The sequence below is a fragment of the Chrysoperla carnea genome, chromosome 4, assembly GCF_905475395.1.
Source record: "Chrysoperla carnea chromosome 4, inChrCarn1.1, whole genome shotgun sequence".
NCBI classification, from domain to species: domain Eukaryota; kingdom Metazoa; phylum Arthropoda; class Insecta; order Neuroptera; family Chrysopidae; genus Chrysoperla; species Chrysoperla carnea.
Window position 1 is genome coordinate 71,817,283 of NC_058340.1, and position 25,172 is coordinate 71,842,454.

Here is a 25,172-nt window from a genome sequence, read left to right on the forward strand (position 1 = left end):
TGTTGAAAAAGATACTCCTATATGTAAAAGTTAGTTTAAGCACCATGGCGTCATTTTTGGGCGGTACAGGAGAGTGAAGGTGAGAATATGAACGTCACACCCCTTGCTGTAGGTATTCGAAGCGAATTACATAAATGCCGTACAGAAATAAATCTTTTAAGTTGATCTCCCGTCAATTTCCCAAGCCCTACGTGTTTATTTTTGTACAGCATTTCTGTAATTTGCTTCGAATACTAATGCTGTGTTAGAACGCAGCAACGCCGTACATATTTGCTGATGCAGGAGGGAGATGCCAAGAATTGTGATGTTAATATTCTCACCTGTACCGCGCAAAAATGACGCCATAGTGCTTAAACTTATTTTTATGTACAGGAACATCTTTTTCAATATGATTCCTGGTGGAATCATATATGTATCATTTTTATAAATTGTTTTAAAATCAGCAATTTTCAAAGGTTTTTTTTTGGGTTTCTCATATGCTAGACGTATTTCATCTCTACCTCATTTCAATAAGAAAATAAAAAGTCCAGCTATTCTTAAATCAACTTTTTAATGACGATGCCAGCTCAATATCACAAAATCAGGCTGGCACACTGCGTCTTTAACTACATATGAATAATCATAATTTAATTAAAATTTATAATCCAAGTTACTAATTGTATGCATTATATTTTAAAATAATTCGTGTAGGTATAGATAAACTTCTAGAATATGTATGTGTCTACACTGACACCACCAATATGATTGAATGGAAAAACACATTTAACAAGGTACGAAAAAAACTAATTGTCATGTCTTTGTGATAAAGAAAATTTTGATAAAACTTGTAATTGAAAAAAATTAAGAATTTAATAAAATGCTTGATTTTTTTATATGAAGTTGGACTAAGCCTTAATCAATTTTTGAGATGGGGTGGAGTTTCTCGATTATTTAAATAAACTTCAAATGTAGGATTTTTAACATTGATATTATGGGAAAACGGTAGATGGATGATGATATGCTTCCTTAGATTTTAGCTTTACAATACTAGTCTAGTTCACATGTACGATTTTTTCTAACTTTTTTGTATATTCTCCGAAAATTACGAAATAGGTGTCATTCGATTCGTAATTTTATGTAGAAAGTTTACTGAAAAATCCGAAATGGCGCTGAAAAAAATTGCAAAAGTTATAAACAATTAAGTGAAAAATAAAATAGGGTGCTCAGTTTTTTTTGAATAACTCAAAAAATATTGAAAATTTTCAAAATCTGAAAAAAGATCCAAAAAGATGAAGAAATTTCCTAAAATAAAGTTCCGACTGCCGAAATTGTATCTCTAATATTTATAATTTTTACAGAGCCTTGAAAATAGCGCAAAATACGGCAAGTCTGGCTCTCGCGCGCGTTCTGTCTCTGAGACCTACTAACAAAAAAAATTATTTAAACATATAAAATATGAATATTAATAAATAAAAAAATTAATGTAGTTTTGAGATACATGAATAAACAATAATCCGTGGTTTAAAAATTTTTTTCCCAATTTTTCCATTAGTTATGTAATTGTTAACTAACAATTTTTTCTATACAGAATGTTAACATAAAATCTCCGATAATTATTAAATTAAAATCCCAGAATTTTTTTCCCTCCGTGAAGTTATTCTTATTAGGCTTACAAATAAATTACCGTTTTTAAAATTTTAAAATTTTGATTTTTCAATTTGTTATTAACAGATGAAAATTAACAAATGAAAAATAAATTTTTTTTAAAATTTTTTAATTGTTTTAATTTTTTATAGTTAAAAGCTACATAAAAATAATTTTTTCAAATTTTTTACAATTGTTGTTTAAAAAATTGTTATAAACAAATACTTTGTTTATTAGTAAATCGAAAATTTTTTTTTTTGAATATGTTCTCATTAACACAAATTATGATTTAAAATAAAAAAAATTTTTCTTAAAAAAATTTATTTGCTGCTTAAAAATGCGTTTGTTAATTAACAATCTTTTTTAGCTACTAATTATTAATATTAAGAAATATTATTATTTTTTTTAAATTTTTTAATTGTTCTTTTTTCAGTGTCTTTTTTCAGATTTTGAAAATTTTCAATATTTTTTGAGTTATTCAAAAAAAACTGAGCCCCCTATTTTATTTTTCACTTAATTGTTTATAACTTTTGCAATTTTTTTCAGCGCCATTTCGGATTTTTCAGTAAACTTTCTACATAAAATTACGAATCGAATGACACCTATTTCGTAATTTTCGGAGAATATACAAAAAAGTTAGAAAAAATCGTACATGTGAACTAGACTATACCACGCAACTACAAAAATATATAATATATTGTGTACAAGTGCAGCTTATAAATTTGATAATATAGATGTCTTTTTTCAATCATCAATACACTAATTATAGTCGTTTCTGTTCATCAAATGATGGATCTTCAATGAACTCATAATTAAATTAATATTTTGTTTTTATATCATCGACAACCTTATATTTTTATGGTATTATTTTAAACTACAAGATTGTCTAAATATTTTAGATAGTTTTTATCACAATCTCTAGATTTTTTGATATAGAAATATCCCATTGAAAAGTATAACCTATAATACCTATATGATTCATCATTTTTTCAGCCAACTTTGACCGAGGAATTTTTTTGTGATTTTTGGAAACCATGTTCATCAAGAAATGTATTTATAAATTTTTATTGAAAAACCTAGTATTTTTCAATCCTAAAATAATCTGTCAGTCCCTCTTAAATTTTCAGAATTGATTTAAACTTAGTCCAACTTCATATTTAAAAAAAATCAACTTTTTTATTCAAAATTGTCTTCATGCTCGTACATACATCCTTAATAATGTGGGTGTCTTTTTTGTAGAATATTGCAAAAGTTTTTCTGTAACGGATTAATTTTATGTACAAGCAAATAATAATTTATAATTATTATACAGTTTTATAATAATTATAATAATAATAATAATAAGTATACGTATATGAACGAATATGAAAGCTTTTTGATATAAGTTTACACAGTTTTCTAAATTGCATCTCAAGCTCAACAACAACAACACAAAATGTTATATATTCATAATATAAACATTTTAATTCCCAAAGTTCCAAAATGTTCATAAAACACTAATTATCTAAATGAGTTTTGATAAGAGTTCCAGCTCTCTCATTCGTTCGTCTATTCTGATACCTATAGTAGTTTGTAGAGTTTTAGTTTTCCTATTTGTGAATTCCATCTTACAGGGGAATGAGTTATTGGTTTTGCACTTAGTACGAAAAAAAAGTATTAGTTCCAAATAAATATGTTCTTAAAATGATAGAAAAACAATGTTTCCTTGGTTCAAGAAAATACACTTAAATTTGTTCAACAGTCAAATACTTATTTCCTCTTTGACTCTTTAAATATTTAAATATAATTGATCAAAATTTCAGACGATAAATTTGTTTCAATTTTTTGCATTTTTTTCAAGAGGTACCCCTTAGAAAAAATCGGAAAAAAATATTTGTTTCGAAATTTGATGAAACTCAGTTTATAAGGTAATTTTGATCCAAAAAATTCAAAAATCGAGTTTATTTGGCGATTGGCAGAGTTATTTTCGAAAAAAACGATATTTCGGATCGATTTCTGGCATTATCTCGAAAAATATTCGCCCAATCGTTATATGAAACCGATTTTTGTATTTTTTGGGTCAAAATTACCTTATATACAGAGTTCTATCGAAATTGGAGACGATAAATTTGTTTCGATTTTTTGCATTTTTTTCAAGGGTACTCCTTAGAAAAATTCGAAAAAATCGTAAAAAGTTATTTGTTTCGGAATTTGTTGAAACTCAGTTTATAAGGTAATTTTGATCCAATAAATTCAAAAATCGACTTTATACGGCGATTGGCAAAGAATTGCTCGTTTTAACATATAAGATTATGAGAAATTTCATTTTTGAGAGAGAATTCGCTTGGTTTACGTGGCTCCTACGTTACAAATTTAACTATTATAGCACATAGATATAGATATATTTATGATAGTTAATGAAATTAGTGTATATTCGCCATATATTTATTATATAATAGTTGATTTGAGAATAATTATTTATAGGATGAGTCTTTGTGTATCCAAGGGGTACACAAAGATAGCGTAGAGTAGGTAGGATGATGATATTCATATGTGAATACCATCATTATATACTTCAACAATTTTGTTCAATTATAATATCACAGTTTTAACTATGATTTGTACTGAATGATTCATCTAAAACCATCCCAGTTAAAAATATATTCTGATATGATATGTTATTAATTGCTTACTCATACAAATTAGTAATTCAGTATCCCAATTGGGACAAAAACCTTTTTTTGAGTGCACACTTCGTGACCATGGCGTATGAGTTCAAAATATTATCAAAATAAAAAATCTAAAAAATCAAATTATTTTATTAACTTGCCCGGCAGTAATTGCGGAATTGACATTTGAAATATATAGGAGCCGTCATTTAGGAATAATATAACGGACCTTTGTAGGAAGTTATGGATAGGTAATTGTGATTTTAATTAATTAAATAAAACACATTGATTTCAATTTAAATATAACGCATATATTTATTTAAAAAGATTGCATTCGAGAGTAACGTCTTTACGTAGAGTATACACACTTAACTAATATCTTTCAACTTACAATATCGACTAACCAATATAGACTCACAAATATCAACTAACTTATTTTACCTAAAAGGCTTGAGTTTTTCTTAAGGACATATGCTATGCAAGTATAGACGTATTTCCCAAAATATATACATTCCAACAACACAACTAGTAGCCACTTGCTTGACAAACATTCAATTTCCCAAACAACAACGCATAAAGTGACCACATGTTTGTTATTTCCAAAATATAATTTATCCAATAAGACAAGATTCAATTTTTGCTTGTTTTTGTTTGTAAATTCAACAACCTTATAGTTTAACTATGTCCCATGTTGAGTATTTCTCACAAACTTATCTCGTGAAAATTGTTTATTGATATGATCTATACAAACACTGTAATTTTATTTATGAATCATTCTGTATATGTTTGCGATGTCTGCTATAAAAACCCATTAGATTACCAATTTATTACTGTTGGGAATTGTAAATAGTTCTGTTATACGCATAAAACATTTAAGTGATAGACAGAATTGAGGAAAATTGGTGTTTATTGACAGTTTGTAACAAAAAACAAAGTAGATAAAATTAATCTTATTTATAAGGAAATTTAAAACTTTTTATTTTTAGAATAATTTATTCCATTTACAAATAAAAATAAAAATTAGGAATTAGGATACTTTGATATGAAAAGAATCATATTCGAAAATACTTAAATTTTCAAAGAAAGATGTATTATCAAATTTCATCTTAAAATGCTCTATAAACCTGAGATATTCACCTAATTATTTCACACTTTATTCCTTGTAAAATGAACGAAGAGGTAATGTAAATTTTTACCTTACCAACATCGTCCCGTCAGGGTAAATCATCAGAAATATGGTGGTAGCTTTTCACTTCCCAATACCCAATAAAAATAACTACATTCCGTCTAAAGCCCAAAATTGTCTGTGTCGATGCATATTTGTGCCTCTTTCTCTTTGCAGCTAGTCAACTTGCTCTCATGTATTATTAGCCCAAAAAATAAAACATTTGAAACCAAGGAATATTTTTCCTGGAACAGCCGGTATAAAGATCATACATACATTTATTAATAATTAAAACATCCTTAGAGACCATGAAATGTCAGCCAGATATGTGACAAACTATATGAAAGTGTTAAATTTTCATGCACATTAAATGGCTAGCTACAGTTACGAAAATCAAATTTATATTAAAGGTATTTCCAGCATGAAACCACCTGTCGATAGATTTGGCCTGTTTCCATTAATGTTAGCTGTTTAGATCGCGAGATAATCAGCTGCAGAGCTCACGATTTCGAGGGTTAAAACATTACCTCGACAGAATTGAAAAAAAAGTAGGAGAGTCGAAAAGAATGTTTTTAAAAAAGAAAATTTAAGAAATATAACCACGTCGTTTTGTTTTCGAGATATTAATTTTGACGTAAATTGTCAATATTGGGAACTTAAGAATTTCATAGGCTAAGAATAGTAGCCTTTTTCTTAGCCTGTGAAAAAAAATTCTTTAAAGTCTGCCGGAAAGTGGGTTTTACCATAGTTTTAGCATAGGAACTGCAAACAGCTCGAAAACCTCGAAATACCTTAAATTTTCCATTCAAATAACTGTATTGCAAGTAGCGCATATCTTCTTTCATTTTTATATTTTTGTTTTTCGACTCTGTATATACCAACTTTTTATTTTGAAGTAAAAGATCAAACAAAAATAATCTTAAAATATGTAAATATATTCGGATTAGTCATCTAGTGATAGTTTGATAAAAAAAAAAAAGTTAGTTACAAACAAAACTTTCTCTCTTCAATGAATAAGATCTCATGTAGTAATAATATTAAATTAGTTTAAAAATTCTTTTTTTATTTTTATATAAAATTAGATTTTATATGTGAACAGAATTGACTCTTTTATAAGATTTATATAACTTTACTAATTGTGTAAAGCTTGGTTCACACTAAATAGTTTTAAAAAGAAAACAAAGATATATGTAGTTGTTTCATTAGAAAACGTAGAAAATGTTTTATAAATATTTGTTGTGTTAAACTGTCGAATCACTGAATATGCAGTTATTTCATTAGGAAAAGTAGAAAAAGTTTTATAAACATTTTTAGTGTTTAAATGTTTACCTGAAAAGTTTTGAAATTCAAACTCTCCAACCACTAATTAATCTTTGTTGAATTGGATGTTTTAGCATAAAGTCAGCATCATTCGTTTTTTTCTTTCATTGCCCAATAGACTACATACAAGCCTATGCTGAAATTTTTCGCGTGAAATGACCCACGGTCTTTTCGGAATCATGTAGAAAATGATGATTCACTCTGATCAGATAGAATTTACTCAAGATATTCAAAAAATTGATTTTGAAATATGACGTCGTTAAAATCCAAAAAAGTTGAACAGTTTCGATGCCAAAACGAATGTATTATCAAAAAACTGAAATTTTGTGTGTCAGTTAATGAATATTTATACGCCTTTTGTATAAATTTCAAGTCGATTCTCTGTACGATTTACGATAGTTAAATATTAAAAACGGCCCTTTTTGCATGGTAATTATATGAAGAAGTCGGAATAATTTTGGTTTTTTAGTCACTAAATGCTTTTAAAAATGTCACTATTCGCATAAAAAAATTTTATCAATAATATTCCTCAAGTTTTAAGCTTTAAGATCATACCAAAATTAAGAACTGTGCATAAAAATAAAAAAACTTTTTAACTTCCCGCTAAGAATATAGGGAAGTTATTGTTTTCACCCCGTTTTGCCAAAATCGAGTTTTCATCAGATCTCGACGTTTTAAGGTGTCAGGAAGCTTCCCTGACTACTTTCGCAAGGGTGTCTGTATGGCTGTATGTATGTATGAGTGTGTGTGTGTGTGTGTGTGTGTGTGTGTGTGTGTGTGTGTATGTAAACCTCTCATAACTTTAGAACGGCTTGTCCGATTTGATCGCAGTTGGTGCCATTCGAAAGGGCTTGACCAAACTTAGATTTTGAGGAAACTATTTGGACCGATTCGAACCGATAGATTTCGAGAAATCTCAAAAAAACTGCAAAAAAAAATTTTCAAAGTGGTTTTTTTTGAATAACTTTTAAACGGCTGTATCGATCAATTCCAAAAACTAATCAGCTCTCAACATCAAAAAACCACGTCGATCACCACCGGTCAAAATCGGTTGATTCGTTCGTGAGTTATCGTTGACAAAAGAAAACCCAAAAAAGCGTTTTTTCGGAATAACCTCAAAATTTTTTGTTCTATCAATTGAAACTTAAAGATTCTTCATGAAGCTTCAAAAACTGCGTCGAATGTCATGTCCGCGTGAAAATCGGTTTATTCATTCTAAAGTTATCGCGATTTGAAAATTTAAAAAATTTTAGATTTTAGTCTAAGATCACATCTAATTACAATAAAATGCGAGTGGATATAACATCAGAATAGATACAATTTTTTACACGTTATGATTCAATACTTAGCGGGAAGTTACAGGGATGACCTGCAGGGTCAACCGTTTTCCAAATTTTTTTTTTAAAAACACTATGATAGTTAATTTCTCATAAACCGTACAGAAAATCGATATGAGTTTTTCACAAAAGACGTATAAAAGGATCGTGGTTTTCAAATATTTAATCAAATGATGTATCAATCTGTCTATAAATTTTCATAACTAAAATTCAATAAAAATAACCATTATTGAAAATTTGAATTTATCATTTAATAAAATTTTATTTTAATAAAATTTATGATTCTGCCTTTATTAACTTAATAGCCATTTATAAAATTCGTTTAATTAACTTATCACTGTCATTTTATGTTTTAAAATGAATTTTATATAAAATTTCCTTACACCGAATATTTCGAAGCAAAATAGGAGTACAAAAATATTTAGAAGTAAATTTTATTATATTATTTTTTTTTTTATAGAGAGTAATAATTTAATCAAAGTAAATTTATTAAGCTATGTTATTAACTTTGAATTAAAGTTAATTAAACTAAGTTATATTTATATAAAAGTTTATTTTCTTTTGAACACAATGACTATTACAAGAGAATTTTCCCCCTATTATCTTATATATGTATGTGAGTGGAAAAACTTTTCCTCACAATGTGTAATAATGTAATGCATTCTGTACCCAGCAACACAAAGCTTGCCATATATTCTTTATCATTTTCTTTTATTTAAAAGACACATAAAGTCATTGTATTCAGTCTAGAGTCAGGTTACAATTTTAATGAGGGCACAAATTTGTCAAGATCAAGACCAAGTTTTCCACTCCCAAAATTTTCATAGCTGATACTTGCCTTACTGGGAAAACAAATTAAAATTGTTAAATTTTCAATAAAAAAATTAATATAATTAAATAAAAAATACTTTTTAAAGAAAAAAACTTTTATTGTACTAAAAAGTAGAAAATAATTATTTCTATGAGTCACTAAAAATATCAATGGTTCAGAGCGCCTCAAGCTTTTATTTTTTTTTATTAATAGAGGATAATCCTGATGTGGAATTGGCCATATTACCCATACAAATATAAAACTACACTTGATATCATGACAAAATTTGAAAGTGAAATTAAAATTGATTAAAAACCGAAGAAGTCGTAAGCAATCAAAGATTGTATTCAAAAGTTTCCCATCTCCTTTTAGCAAAACAGAGTTTTATATATTAATCTCTATATGACGATACCCTCGTATAACGTCACTAGTGGATATCTTCCTCTTTATTTAATTAGGAATTTTAAACGTTCACTCTTCTATTCGTAAAGTGAAAATTCTTCACCTAATTTTTTCAAAAAAATTTTGTCCGATCCCATATTGGGTCTTATAAAACAATTAAAGTTTGAAACATTTTATTAGGACATAAATTTTGAGTTCATTTTCTCCATAACTATAAAAGATAGGGAATTGAAAATTTACTGGTAGCTTCAACTACTTGCCTTTTGAAATATTCTCGAAAAAAGAACAAAAATTCTAGAAAATACATTCGAAAATTTTGAAAAAACCAAATTATTGGAGGCTGAAAAGCCGCCATAATTGTGTCGGTTTTTTAAAATCTTTTAATTTATAAAAAAAATAATGCAACACTGACATTCAACACTTAGTATACAGGATATTTGAACAATAAACGCAGTCAATTGTTTGTTTTCACAATTTTGTATTATATAAATACGTATTTTGACTATTATGTTGTCATCGTCAGTATGAATTAGCTAATCGAATAATTACTTTTATAAATAGTATATGTTACTCGTTGCTAAGTTGGTGACGGTCTGCTCGAACCCTTGAAGTATAGAATTTAATTAATCAACCGCCTCTCTGTTTTTTCTCAAATTAGTTACCAAAGTGTACCCCGAACCTAGACTGGTACATGTCTGTGTATAAACAACAGAAGTAACTAAATACCCATAGTGATGATTTTCCATTGTTTACCCTGAAAAGCTGCTTTTCCCTCTTTTTATCTGTACTTAAATAACAACTGGTAGGTAACAACTAACAATATGTGATGATGATAAACTTTTTGAAAACAATGTTTAAAACTTGTACTTCATTTTCACAGTTTTTACACCACACACACACATTTCACCAGGTGGATGAGTTTTTCATACTCAATTTTCACACAAGAGTATACATACGTTCGTTCGTTCGTTGTATTTACTTTTTGAGTGACAATAATACAAAGAAAAACATGGAGATAAGAGTTTTAATTGAATGTGTATATGCTCAAATTCGATATTATGTCAAATAAAATCGAAAAACTTTCACGTAAATCGGATCATAAAAGTTTTTTGAATACTACTTTTTTAAAATTTATTTTGTAGTGTTGTAGAATTCTCGTATCTCGATTTGACAATTTTAATTAATACCGTTTCTTAAGGAATCTATCTCTATTTTAACCAATAAAATTTATTTAAAATTTAATTAGTAGTGGTCTGCTTTATTAGTGAAGATATTGAACGGTCATTAATCAATTAATGCTGTAAATTCGCTACGTTACGATCCTGTTAAGTATAGGTGTAAACGCTATGTTTCTTGTCACATTGCTCGCCACTCTATCATTATTAACTCATTTTGTCATATTATTAAATATTGCTGGTATGCTTCTTAAGGCGCAATTTCACTTAGGGAACATGTAGCATGCGCATTGACGAGTCCTACACACAGCCTTCCAATAGAAGGAACTCATAGCCAAAAAAAAAAAAATACGCCTCCTTGCCGCATGCTACTAGTTGACTGTGGTTACCTACCGATTGCGTCATCTTGCGTCACTCCACGTGTCGAACAGTGACATAAGCGATACATAAGCAATGTATCACAGATACATAAGCGATGTATAGCCCAATATCTCAATGTCACTAACAATATCATGCGAGGTGTTATTGCTCCCCGAAACTTTTTATCATATTGAGATTTTTTCAAGTAATAAGTACTGTAAAGCTTCTTTACAAAGCATCATCGTGAGAAACCAACTTGTACAAATTATACTAAATCTCTTGATCATCGACATATAGCTCTCTTCTCCAATATCGTCGCGTTTTCCTTTTCCTTATCTTCAAGGCGATTTCCAAATAAGCAGCTGCCGCGATTTTTTGTAGTGCCATGATGTACCAATGTAATGCCAGTTGTCTGAATGAATCGCTTTAGCCGCATGCCGCACTCATGTACGACAAAGTGCATGCGACATTTAATTGAATTTTGTGCCACAATAGCCGTCTATTGTTTCAGACTAGCCAAATCAACCCACATACGATGTTTCAGAGTCTTGTGTTATGATTTAAGTGTTGTAACAGACCACATAGTGGGCCCCGCTTCTTTTTCTTCTACGTATCCTTTACAACTGAATGCTCCCTTCACTTTTGCATAATATAAAACAAACAACGATCGCAACGACGCATACAATAAATAATGAAAATTAATTGACATGTTGATAATAATATTATTATCAACTTACAATAAATAATAAATAGGTACATAGAAAATAATCTGACATTGTCCTAGATTCAAACTAAAAACTAAACAACAGAGACAGAGACAGCAGCTCAGCTCAGCTAACAACAAGCTAAATAACAAATAAACATTCATTACATGCTTGCTAATTTTCTTTAAGTTGTCATATATTGTTATTTGTTTTTGTTCTTCATCATCATCATCATTGAATCAACAACCCATTTATATTTGTATTTACTCGTTCGTGTATGTTGGGTTGCATCATTACTTTAATGCATAATTGTATTGTTTTATTTTCTAATGATTTTATGTCATTTCATGTCATTTGTACTTATTTGTACTTATTTACCTTACCTTAGTTTGTCTTCTTCATTTTGTAATATGCAGATTACTATCTGTATAAATTATATATACATACTAATAAATTAAAGTCTTCAGTATTTATGTACAAGTTAATATTGATTTAATTTAAAATATATTTGATGAATTTTGATAAGATTGAATAAATAAGTATCATTTATCATTCTTGAAAGGTCACTACTATTTGGGAATATGTCCGTTATTGGTAAATGGGTAATAATTCGTACTATAATTAAATCAGAATGTCCTGGCGGAGCAGATGAATGTAAACCTGGTATGGGTACCTGTACACAGGAACATACCGGAAAATTGTAAAGCCAACAAGCTTGCTAGAAATGGCATAATGATGCCAGGCACAAGCATCAATAGACGTCCGGGAGTTCCATTTGCAAACTGCAAGTTGCTCCTCAAAGAGGATACCTTAAAATAGGACAATCTTAGGTGGGAGAGGGAACGTACTTGTGGTACTACAAGACAGAAATGGTATGAGTACAAACGTTGGCCACAGTACCACAAGCACGTTCTTCCCTCATCTAAAATTTGCCTTTTTTAAGGTATCCTCTTTGAAGAGCAACTTGCGGTTCGTAAATGGAACTGTCGGACGTCCATTGACTCCTGTGTCCGGCAAAATTCCGGAGATCTTATATCACTTCTAAGCGCTGAACGCCTGAGCCTGACAGTATATCATGACTTCTACAGAAGCTGTCACAGTGAGGAGGAAGAAGTAACGATGTCTAATCTTCTCTGTCACTGCCCAGCTCTTGTCACGAAGAGATAGACTGACTCACTTGAGCCAGCCTTTCTTTTATATTTCTCCGACAAGAAGTCCGTTGACGTAAAAGCACTCCTGCTGTTTCTAAACAACTCCAAATGGTTCTTGGAGTAGTCATCGCGGATGGGCCAAACCTTTTTCGGTATCACAACGGATCCTATGGTCTAAGTGTGTTCCCACCCTAGAACAGCCACTCTAATCTAACCTAATCATAGCTAAAACAGAAAGTAGACTCGTTTTCAGTAGTTCTATTTTAAATTACCAGATGGCAATACTTGTATTTACCATTTTTAAATGCTAATAAAAATATTCAAATTCAAATCAGATAAAACCCTGCCAACTGGCGATAATAATTCGTACTATGTAAGGGCTTGTTCTTAAATGTAATTATCTTATCCAAAAAATGAGGGTTGTTGTTTTCCTTCAAGGAGTCTTGGTAATTTTATTTTGCATAACAACTTTACGTCATTCAATACCCCCAATGCTTCAAATTTCAGAGACTTTCAATAATTTTTATCCAATTATCTTCTTATTTGCATTTCATAATCAATTTCCCATGAAAAAGAAGTAATCGATTACGAAAATTTAGTAGGGAGGTATGTAGTACACAACCTCTATAACAAAATGATCCTGCTATCTAGTGATTAATCAACGATAACTTTCAAAAGAAAATGGTGGATTATTAAATAGATTCAGAAGTTTTGTTTTGAAATATTAAATAGAACTTTAAATATAGACATTTATTACAAAATCACAGACATAAGATACTAAATTATATATATATTTCTAAATATAATTCATTAACATCTAACTTAATTACTGCAATTAGTTACAGGGACTTTAACAAACGTTGTTTGTTTACCTGATCGCAAAAAAACTGTATAAACTTGTTTAAATGCATTCAGTCAGCACACCTATGTACACAGTACACGGTGTGTTATTTTCATGGAATTGTAATATAAATTAATAGACATTCTCCACACAGAAAGTTAATCAAAATATACTTACAATTACGATAACATTATGTCTAACAAAGTTCGAGGATATATATCAATGGATATATATCATGATATATATCCGATATATATCACGTGAATTTTTATGATATATATCAATACAAAAATGATTTTAAAAAATTTAATATTATTTAGTAATTTTTGGCGTTTTTTACCGTATTTCTACTTCCCAAATTTTGATGGCATTGGAGTAGAGTTAAAACCTACTAATACTAAGCTCAAATTGTGTCGTGTTAGAAAAAGTTCGTTACTAAAGAGTAAGTTCAAGTAAGATTCAGAATCGGAAGATGATCTAGCTTTATCTTCCTTGCAGTCAAACCAAGCACAATTATGAAACGACATTTTTTTTTTTTATTTGATAATTAACAGTTTATTACGAATGACTGATGACTGATTTGATAATTAAAAGACTGATTATACTCTAGAGTTGTTATTTGTAATGTTTATTGTTCTGTTGCCTAAGTGTAGGTATGGCCATTAACTGATAACAATTTATAAAATTGTTTTTTCTTTTAAAATTGATTTTTATTTATAAAAATTTTATTATTTTTAATTGATTTTGCCTGATCTAGAAGAATATTTTATGTTTTGGTTTCACTTGTCTGATTTGAAGTGCCTAAGTAAATAAAACCTTTAAAACATTTTAGTTTTTTTTTAAATATCAAAATTTTGATATATATCGGATATTTTCGAACCCTGATTTAACTCCCTATCGTCTCTATTCCTATCGAATTAATTTTCATGATTTTGCTAGTCAAGAAATTTGGATTTCTACAGATTATGAGAAATTTTTTTCATTCTGAGTAAAATCGAATCAAAGAACTACTAAAATCGAATCAATCAGAACGAGTGTTCTCAATGTTCATTTTCGGCTAAATTAATTGATAATAAGCATTATTTGTGAAATAATTAATCTGAATCATTGAATGTGGCAAAAAAAATAAACAATTTATGGGTAAATTTTTGAAATGGGTGGGCATGACACGGTACTGACATTAAAGTGATATATTGTCTCTGAATAGCAAATGAAATATGTTCGTGAATATCTAATTAACACAAAAATGTCATTAATAGATTGTTAATTAATGACCAGTAAGAATAAACAATACAGGACATAAAAAATCACTGTTAGAATGGAATCACTTATACAGCCTGAGAAGAAATCTACTATTAAATACTTTGTTAAAATTGCACCCTTCTGTTTAATCAATAAAAATTTTTTTTAACTAAAATAAATTACGATTCTCGCTGTGTTACTGATTTGTTTTGGCATATAAATCAATTTAGGATAAATTTTTTTGTACAAATAAAAATTTTGATTGCAAAAAAATAAACAAATCTAGAAAAAAAAATCATTAATATAGAGTGTAATTATCTATGAGATCTACGTACACAGCTCAGCGACTTCAAGGTAATCAACTGAAATTTACAAAAACAGAAATCAATAATAAAGTAATAAAATTAAATAAAAACAATTATAAATAGTTATTTCCTCACAATCGTATAGACCAGAATCTAGCTAAAAAAATGGGATCAAATCATCAATAAAATTGAATTTTGTATCATTTGGACTATAATTATCTTAGATATATATGATTTCTGATATGATATTTCTGATATATGATTTTACACGGCTTATTTGGGATCTTAACGGTACACTTAAAAAATATCAATTAATCCAAATATTTTATTATTTTTAAGATAGGGACAAATCCCTCTTCATACCGGATATTGGACGATAAATTATGCACCCAATTTCTTGCAAAACAAAAAAAAAAAAAAACAAGCATTTAATCCATTTAACTTCAAATTAAAATAAAAAAATGGAAATTTTCAAAAGAGGTTAGAATAGGGTATCCGCTATTTTTGAAAAAGTACTTCAAAATGTTGATTTTGCTAATAAAAAGCCACCAAAAATTTATTTCGGAAAAATACACACGCTTTCTTGCCAAAAACTTAAATTAAATTTTAAACCTTTTTTAAACTGTCAAAAACGCGGGAATCCAATTTGATGACGTAATATGGGTATCACTATACGAAATAACACAAATAAGTATGACAGATATATTCATTGACATCTGATTATAATAAACTAGCTGTGAACTACCCGCTTTGCTGGGCAACATCCCCACTTGCACCCCTCCCTCCACATTTCCTTGCGTGGGATAACAGTTTTGTAATGTACACGTCATGCTCTTTTATTTGATACCCCACTTAGGTATATTTGTAAATATTCGATAATTCCTTCCCACTTTCTTGCTACACCTTTCTACCCTCCGAAGGTTAAAAGTAGATAAAAACAATAGATCTTTGAAGCTGGTTGTATATCGTGTCAATATTTGAGCTTAATCGATGCACAACTTTTTTAGTTTTTGAAGCATATCCCTTTCAACCCCTATTTCAACCCCTTACTCTACTATAATATGGATGTATTATACATAAAAACCTTCCTCTTGAATCACTCTATCTATTAAAAAAACCGCATCAAAATCCGTTGCGAAGTTTCAAAGATTTAAGCGTACAAAGGGACATAGGGACATAGGGACAGAAAGAGCGACTTTGTTTTATAATATGTAGTGATATAAATACTGATCATCTATGTATATATTATACCCAGCTGTCTACACTGAACTAATTGATGGTCTATGACTCATACCGCTATGGCATCACAGCAGGGTTTAACCGCGTTTTAGGTCACGTGATATACAGTTTAAAAATTACGATTTTTAATTTTAATATTTTAAAAGAAAAATGTGCTTTTATAACTCAAAATCAGAATATTTAAACATTTTTACATAAATTTTAATTTTTTTCAAATTTCATGATTTATTTTTGACTAACGATAATACCCTTTTCCGACTATATCGGAGTCACGATCCATTTTTTAGACCAGACACCGGATTTGTGTAAACAGAATTTAACAAAATTTATAAATAGGATTTGTATTTTTTTGTTTTGTTTAATCGTTCATTACGTTCTGGTTAAATTAATGATCTGGATAACTGTGAGCTATTTATCACAATAGTGACTACATAGCATGTAGTGATGATATTATGTTTTTATAAGTACATAATAATAGTAGCGACCCAACCCTGGTACATACGCTGTTGCCTTTACAATGCGCGACGGCCTTGCAATGACATACTTTAGAAATTATAGAAAAGAAGGACATTGTGTTCATTTTTTATTTATTTTACAAATCCTGTTTTTATATTTACAATCTAATCAATCGATATATATATACAGAAATTAATTCAAATTGAAGAAAGTTGTTTTCGGAATATTTTTCAATTTTTGAAATACTACCTCTGGTAATTCTTTCGAATAGTTTCCAGAATCATTATTGAGATTTTTAAAATAAACTATAAGATAATTATTTGTAAATTTTTGCAAAATTCTTCCTCTTGTAAAAAATTCCCTCCAATTGGAAATCAAACTCAAATGATAATTTGAGTGCGATTAGTACAATTTGCACACTCGATGTATACTGAACACTTTGTTGCTTGCAATTTCATGAAAAATAAGGAAAAATGACCTTTCAGGAATATCCAAAAGGAATATTTCTGTTAAAATCTAAAATTTTCTATTTCAACATGCTACGACAAACGGTTTCGTGAGATATGCGAGATACGTTCGTAGGTACGCACGTAAAAACCGTAACTAGTAAATATAGATTCAGGAATGCTCAAAATGAAAACTCAAATGCTCAAAAAAAAGAGAAATATTTTTAACATCAATTAAACTGACGCCAATAGAAAGATAATTTTATGCCATTAATGTTTGAATATGGTTTTGATCAAGTGACTGGCGCATAGATAGCACAATCTTGATGTCCAATTTTCATACATTTATCGCAACAGATGCGAAAGTACCTCTAAGCTATAATACTTTGCATGGCCAAAGAAAATATCCTAATGGTAACTGTCTGCTGTCGAATCGATTATCAATCGAAAACATGTTGCCTCAAAACTCAAAGATGGGAACCTTTCAAAGTCTCTCCTTTACAAGGAAGTCAAAGCCAGTAAAAACCAAACTAGTATAGAAACTCTAACTACCTTTAGTGTAGAAATTTTAGAATTTGTTAAACTTGGAGGTATCTCAAGATATCTTCACGAATAAACACTTATTCCGCTTATTTTTCGAAGTAGTATAGCCTTTCCAATTCCACACACACATTTCGATTGCATGAAATCAAATTTTTATTTATTTTCTTAATTATCTAAATTATTAAGGTTTTCATGGTTTTTCTTTCAATATAAAATTATATATTATTACTACGATTTTCAATGAAATTGGTACGTGACAATTTGTATATGTATAAAATTGAAAAAAAAAATTGTTCTACAGATTTCTTTCGGTGGAAATTTCCACTTTTTTCCCTATTATTATGCGCATTCATTGTTAATTAGTTTTGTTTTTTTTTTCTTCAAATTGTAAATTTTTTATTAGAAACGTCATTCGACTACACACGTAATTTTATGCGTACATAAGAAAAAATATTATTTTTCAAGTATTTTTATTTTAATTTTCATCTTTTGAAAGACAAAAAATTACTCTCGTTAAAATTGCATGGTAGCAAAGTGCGTAAGTTCTTTTTGTGCGTAAGTATCTAAATCGTTGATTCAAAAGATATTTACGTGTTATAAGAACATCAACAATACTGTGTGTATCAGGGCACATAAACAAAAAGCTTTGAGTTTCGTAAATTTAATGAAAAAAGTCACCTTTTTTAGTAGCCAATATGAATCACAAATATTTAATGATATTTGCATTGAATAACTTTCAATGCAAAACAAAATAGTGGAGTTTTTTGACTTTGGTCCGGAAATTTGGTATAAATACTCCACTATGCGACCCGAATAAAGATGCGGTGCACCCCCCTGAATGTAATGCTGGCGGCGCACATTGCTCAATCTTAAATATTTAGTTATGCTTTGATATAAAAAATAACATAGACATCCTATTATTTTCTATATCATTCGCAATTAACATCACAAATGTTGACGCCCTCAACACGAGTATGAGCTTCTCAAGGCTGGCTTGACAATTCTTCTGCCTTCAGCTTTCATTACCTGTTATTTAATTGCGTATGTTTATTCAAGTAACATTACATAATAAAATTGCGGAAAAATGTAGTTAAGTTATTTAAACACAAATATTTTTTAATTGTTTCAGAGACAACTTTGCAATGCAGCCAAGAAAGCGCTTTCAAAAATTCCTACCAAAAATATCAAACCAAATGATAAGGTGAGTTATTTTAATTTGTATTTAAATTCCTTTTGCGAACTCGTTGAGTGTGTTTTTATAAAAACGTTCTTATATCTATATACAAGGTGAGTCATTTTAATCTACGCATCTCGAATATCTCGTTTTGTAGTTAACAAATCAAAAAATAACTTAAACAAAATTTGCAAAACTTGATGGGAGACATTATGTTCTGACATCTGATTGGAGCTAGTTCTTCAGGTTACTTTATAGCCAATTTAGATCTTAAACGGTAGAGGTACGGTAAAACATCAGCAAATTGTATAGTATGTATTATATGGGAATATCAGTTATATATGTGTTACATGTATGTATGTGTAATGTGACAGATTAATCAACACTGTTTATACATGGTATTTCAATAATTAATCAGTCAATTGTTTGTTTTCACTTTTTTTTATTGGTAAACTGCATAAACATTTCTAGGCCTAAGCGTTTAGAATGCTTGCTTTCCAGTGCTCTAAAACCTACATAATATCTAACTAATACGTACAGACTCTTCACTTCAAAATGTTTTAATAGAAAGAATTACTTCATCTCAATCTTAAGCAAAAACTAAATTGCCCAATTTTAATTAAGAGACAATTAAAAAATAAAATTTATGAATATATCTTTTTGTGATCGTAATAATTAATAAATAATGAAATTATAATAATAAATGTTAATTAACTGATATTTAAATGTCATTTGTTTCATATAAATATCTTCATTAATTCTTTTTTATTTTTTTATTTCATAGAATTAGAATACACTTCTACTGCCTTCTTTCTTCTATAAATGCAAATACATAATAATAATGATAATAATAATAATATAAACATTAATTACACTTTGTAAATTGCATAATTAATTATTTTAATGTATACAACAATAAAAATACTATTATTGTATACAAATAAAATTGTATTACTGTTATACGAAAAATATTATTGTACATTTAATGTCCATAGACTTACCAATTCTTATAAATAGAAGATGGCGCTGGTGAATAGCCTAGATCCCAGGTTCATACCACCCTTTCTATTGCTTTTAAAGATTTGCTACATGCACTTATACAGAGTGGAACATTTTAACCTATAATGGTTAATAGTTAGTTTTGTAGTTAACCAATCATAAAATAACTTTAAGAAAAGTTGCAGAGCTTGATAATAGTCAATTTAGGCCATAAAAGGTAAGAGATAGAATAAAACTTTAAATAAGGAAGTTGATACTCATAAAAAAACTAACATTTTTTATCCAAGAATTTTTTCGAAAATTGGTAGCTTTCGGAGGAAATGCGACTTACAATTGTGTTATTATTGCATTTAATCGCAAGATTTTTTCAACCTATCTACAGTTTTAAAAATATTTTTTGTTCAAGTCCTTCAGAAATTGAGAGAATATCTCTCAATACGCAGCAAAAAAATATTAACTTCGGAAATTTTCAATCCTATTCGTATATTTCGTTAGTTTAATATAAGTCGTACTCCTACTAAGTAAATTACAAAAAATTTGTGATAGAAATATGGTGAAATTAGTTAAAATGAATTTAATTATTTAGGTTATTACCCTGCTCTAATATTTTCCGTCTCAAACATCATTCAATAATCATGTAATCATACTATTGTTAACTGGATATTGCATTAAAAATTAAATTTATATAAAATTTTGTAGACGTTATGATTTACAAAGTTGAAGAATATTTAACGCTCGAAATGTTTGTCGCAGGTGCAAAACGCGTGAGGAAATCTCTCAGCAAGCAACTAAAGGTTACTGAACGATTGACGCGAGTACTTACTGACGGGTTAATATTTTAATAATGAATACCCAAGATTTAATAATATTTATTGTCCACCTGTATGCATGTATATTGTTAAGTTAATTGCAAATATTTTGTATTTTTATGATAGTAATAAATTTTATTTATTTTATCAAAACAAAATGTTTATAGGTTCGTGTTAGTTAGTACACGGTATATAAATATAGGGTAAAACGGGAATAATTACATACTTAATAGAGTAATTATAAAATAACTTAAATATCGCATCCCTGTGTGTGCTATCTCAATGCTTGTTTTATTTTACATAAAATGGACTATTTAAAAATATTTTGATTTTTATTTACAACAAATTTAATTATTACCACCAATTTTTTTTTTTTAATTTTATTTTTTGATAGAGAAATAATTGAGTTCACCTCGTAAATCGAAAAGAGTTTTATGATGTTGCATTTAAACAGAAATTATTGTCGCGCGATGACTCTTTAAGAAATTGTACGAAGAGTATCAAATTTTAACGGATGTGGGTATTTTCCAGCTACTTTATAATCGATTCGAAACCTCGTATACGAATTCAAAAAATTGATATCTGATTATTTCCTTTTTCGTTCTAAGCTATGCAAAATTTTTTATGAATAATAATTTTTTTTTCATAAATAAACAAGAAACAAGTTTTCCGTTTAGTATCGAATTAATTGGACGAACTGTGCGTTTAATAAGAAAGCTATTGATTCAGCGTTTAGAGATCATAATTCCCTATGGCTTGTTAGGAAAATCGTTTAAAATAATTTTACGGTAAATGTATATTTTAATTTTATTAAACCAAAGCAAACGATTAAGTTTTGTTATTAAAATTTTATTTTATGGATGTAATCGTTATGAACTTCCTTTATTGTATTTTTTAGACATAAAAAGTGGATTATCGTTTTATATTCAAATTTTCAATAAATTAAGAAAACTTGAATCTTTTTTAAAGTTCTAAAAATACATTTTACTGCTTTTTTTTTTGTAGTGATTACGTGCGGTATCAAAAAGCTTGTTTTTTATTAGACTGCAAATTTTTGACATAAAAAACTTACCTTCAAAATATTGCAAATTCTTTCATTACCGTTTTATAAACTTTATAATTTAATGAACCGATTTTGTTTTTTTCTTTTTTTGTTTCGCCTGAAAGGTAATTTAATGGAGAGTTTTCTTAGCTATGTTTCAAGTGTGAGTTTAGGGTTCCGCACCAAAAAATTGGCCATGATCTTTAAAATGTGTACTGTACCCGAAAAATTTGTCAAAGAATTTTAAATTTTGTAAATTTCACTTGTTTAAGGATGTGTATCAACCTTTAAAATTGGTAAAAATGTACTTTTCAAAAAATATTTTACACGTTCTGAACGAACAGTGAAGTATTAAAAAACCATTTTACAAGAGGATTTTAATAAATGTATATAAATATGACAATATATTATCATCAGATAAATGTAGGTATTTAAATCTTCTATTTCCGATATGATAGATACGATACTACCTATATTCATCGTTCACCAGTAATGTGTATTCCGATAAGTCATGATTAAGATTATACATAATATATCAATCATGTTTCAAACAACCTACGGTGGCTATGATGCTTAGAGTCAACATCATGAAACTTCTATTCCAAAAAAGATAATTGCAACACTTTATTTTCTACATTTTTGCCTAAAATAAAGATTATATTTTTTATAACATGCATATATGAAATATATCAAGGTATACTAGGTTTATTCCCAAATTTGTAACGCCTTAAAATATTGATGCTACGAACATAATTCTGGTATAAGTGTTCATAACCTACCTAGTTCATTTCCGGTTGTGCTGGACGTAAAAAGTGAGGTCGAGTTCGGAAATGAGCGACATAATTCAATTCTGTCTTGGATCCGTAGAACCCATCTTGTAAACCGTTAGAGATAGAATAAGAATTTAAATATAAAAAATTTTCCTTATAAAAAAATAAACAACTTTTTTTTCAAACATTTGTTCGTAAACATTACTGTTTGCCCATGAGGGCGGAAACTAGGCGCAAATTATATACTACTTGTTATATAGAAATATCAGTTATACGTGTGTGACATGTATGTACGTGTGGCTATCTGAGGGTGGCTATCTTTTTTACTCATAAGACGTAAAAAAAAAGATTGCGGAATCAACACTGTTTTCTCTGATAAGAAAATGAAAAAGTTGGACCTAAATGAGGGGTCATCCAAGATAGGATAGGGACATCCAAAATACTGAGGGCTGATCATTAAGGTACAACTAACTGTCTGTATATTGCAATAGAAACATAATAACGGCAGTTCAAAGATAGTTTAGTCTCTGGTTAATCGGCGCAGGCAAGTGACTCTACATATCCCCAAAGAAAAAAATCTAATGGGATTAGATCGCAGGATCTTGGATGCCAGTTAACAGGTTCATTACATGAAATTAATAAAATAATTTCATAAATTTGAAGTGTAGCTCTCGCGTGAATATTCAGTATGAAATGGCAAACCAAATTAAGCACAAAGCAACTATCTGCTATCAAATCAGTCCTACCACCTCTAAGATATGAACTTCTAAAATAAAACACCCTGTATTTATATTTTCAGGTTGACCACAATAATTTCCTTTAAGGAAATTAAAAATATATTTATTATTAAAAATTTAAAAAAAAATAATAATAATTTATTATAAAAATAATAAAAACGATCGGTAGGTAAAACTTGTGTGAGCTGATACAGACAATAGATGTAACATGATTGACACATTTGTTGTAGGATTTACACAACACAATATAATTAATAATCCTAAATATCCTCTGTTCATCCTATTGAAAAATATAAATGTGTTTTTTTTTTAAACAATATTGTTTTTAATAAAAAAATAATAATAATAACACTGGCGGATTAAAAGCTTAAAACACTTTTTTTTTGTTAGAAAGGAAATATCTCATTTAGTATGGTGGTGTGTACCTGTGTGTTTTGTGGTGACGTATTTACTACCTACCTAAATTGTTTTTATAGGAGTTTGTATCAAAAGGTTTTCGCTAAAAGTTGCTTAATTGCTGTAACAGGTATCGAGTAGCGAACGTTCTAAAATACATTCAAATGACAAAGAATTCGAATTTGCCCTCAACACTATCGTGAAGTAGCATAAGAGGTGTCTTGCCTATCCTCGCCTCGCCTTGCTCCACTTCGTTAAAAGTCGGTTGTGACGCCGATTTCACGGCGGTTTTCAAAAGCCGTACGAGGAACCCAGAGGATTACAGACGAGCGGCATCTCCACATCTCCACAGTAGCTATTGTAGCGGTAATCGGAAAAACTTGACCAAAAATTGTATGGGCACGGAGTATTGTTGTAATTACGAGTTGATTGAGTTGGATATGTCGACTATAGAGGAGTTGATTGGTTCTAAAGTTTTTAGCTCTTGCATTCAAAAATGGAACACTTTCTTAACGCTGGGGGTTATTTTCCATGCTTCGATATCAAGTGAAAACTATATAAAAACTTTATTTAATCGCCCTAAATCCACTAAGATTTCTTCGGAGAACCATCCTCTCAACAAACCTGAAAAATATTCAGCGAATTTTAAAGATATAAAAAAATTTTTACAATCTCTACTACTACTTTTGGCCGCAATGCAGAGAATTATATCGTATAACCCGAAGATTAATTCATTGTAATTTGAGTTGAAGTTAGTCATATCTCTAAGTCTGTACTCCCATGGGATATGTATAAAGAGACTTTACTGTAAATTTATTTATATACCCAAGTATTGTCGACACTTAATAGTGTTTTCTAATCTGATACAGATAAATAATTCTGAATAGAACAATTTAAGCTTCTAGTTTGTATAACTTGTGATTGGAGATAGCATGAACCAAGATATATATTCAAAGGTTACGTAAATTTGTGGTCAAAATTAACCTAGCTATATTAGATTTCAAGAAAGTGGAATCCTGGTTCCGTTATTTAGTACATAAGTGAATGGTAGCGAAAAACTAGCATCACGAATGAAAAATTTGATTCATAATTAGTGAGTTACCAAAAAAAATCCATTAATATCGGATCAAATTTTCCTGTGCTATCAAATTTTATCCAATTTTAATAAGCAATTGAAACAAATAAATAATTGAAGAAAATCTGTTCAGTTTGAAAAGATTCCCAGTCCAAAAAGACGTTTTAAACATTTTGATCATCTCCCAGTTTTCTACAGAACGGTGCCCCGACCGAAAAAACAACTTTATTTACTATAACAATTTCATATAATCAAATTTTCTTGTTTCATACTTTTTAGAGCGTGATTTTATATAAGTCATAATTTTCAACACTCTGTTCCCATTTGGTTCGAATCCATTTCTCGCCTTGGTCAGACGCTGTTTGGCATACGAGCTCCATCGATCTTACTTATAATATTGAC

General features: G+C 29.0%; 1 protein-coding gene across 3 annotated transcripts in view; it reads left to right on the forward strand.

Annotated features, from left to right (window-relative positions):
* The window catches only part of LOC123299310 (protein goliath-like), a 69,855-nt gene that overhangs the window by 33,360 nt on the left and 11,323 nt on the right, over positions 1-25,172 (forward strand). For all 3 annotated transcript variants that reach the window (XM_044881671.1, XM_044881672.1, XR_006535311.1), the window contains exon 4: positions 18,898-18,969. In XM_044881671.1, coding sequence (XP_044737606.1) covers positions 18,898-18,969 — 72 coding nt within the window. The remainder of the gene's footprint in view (positions 1-18,897; positions 18,970-25,172) is intronic.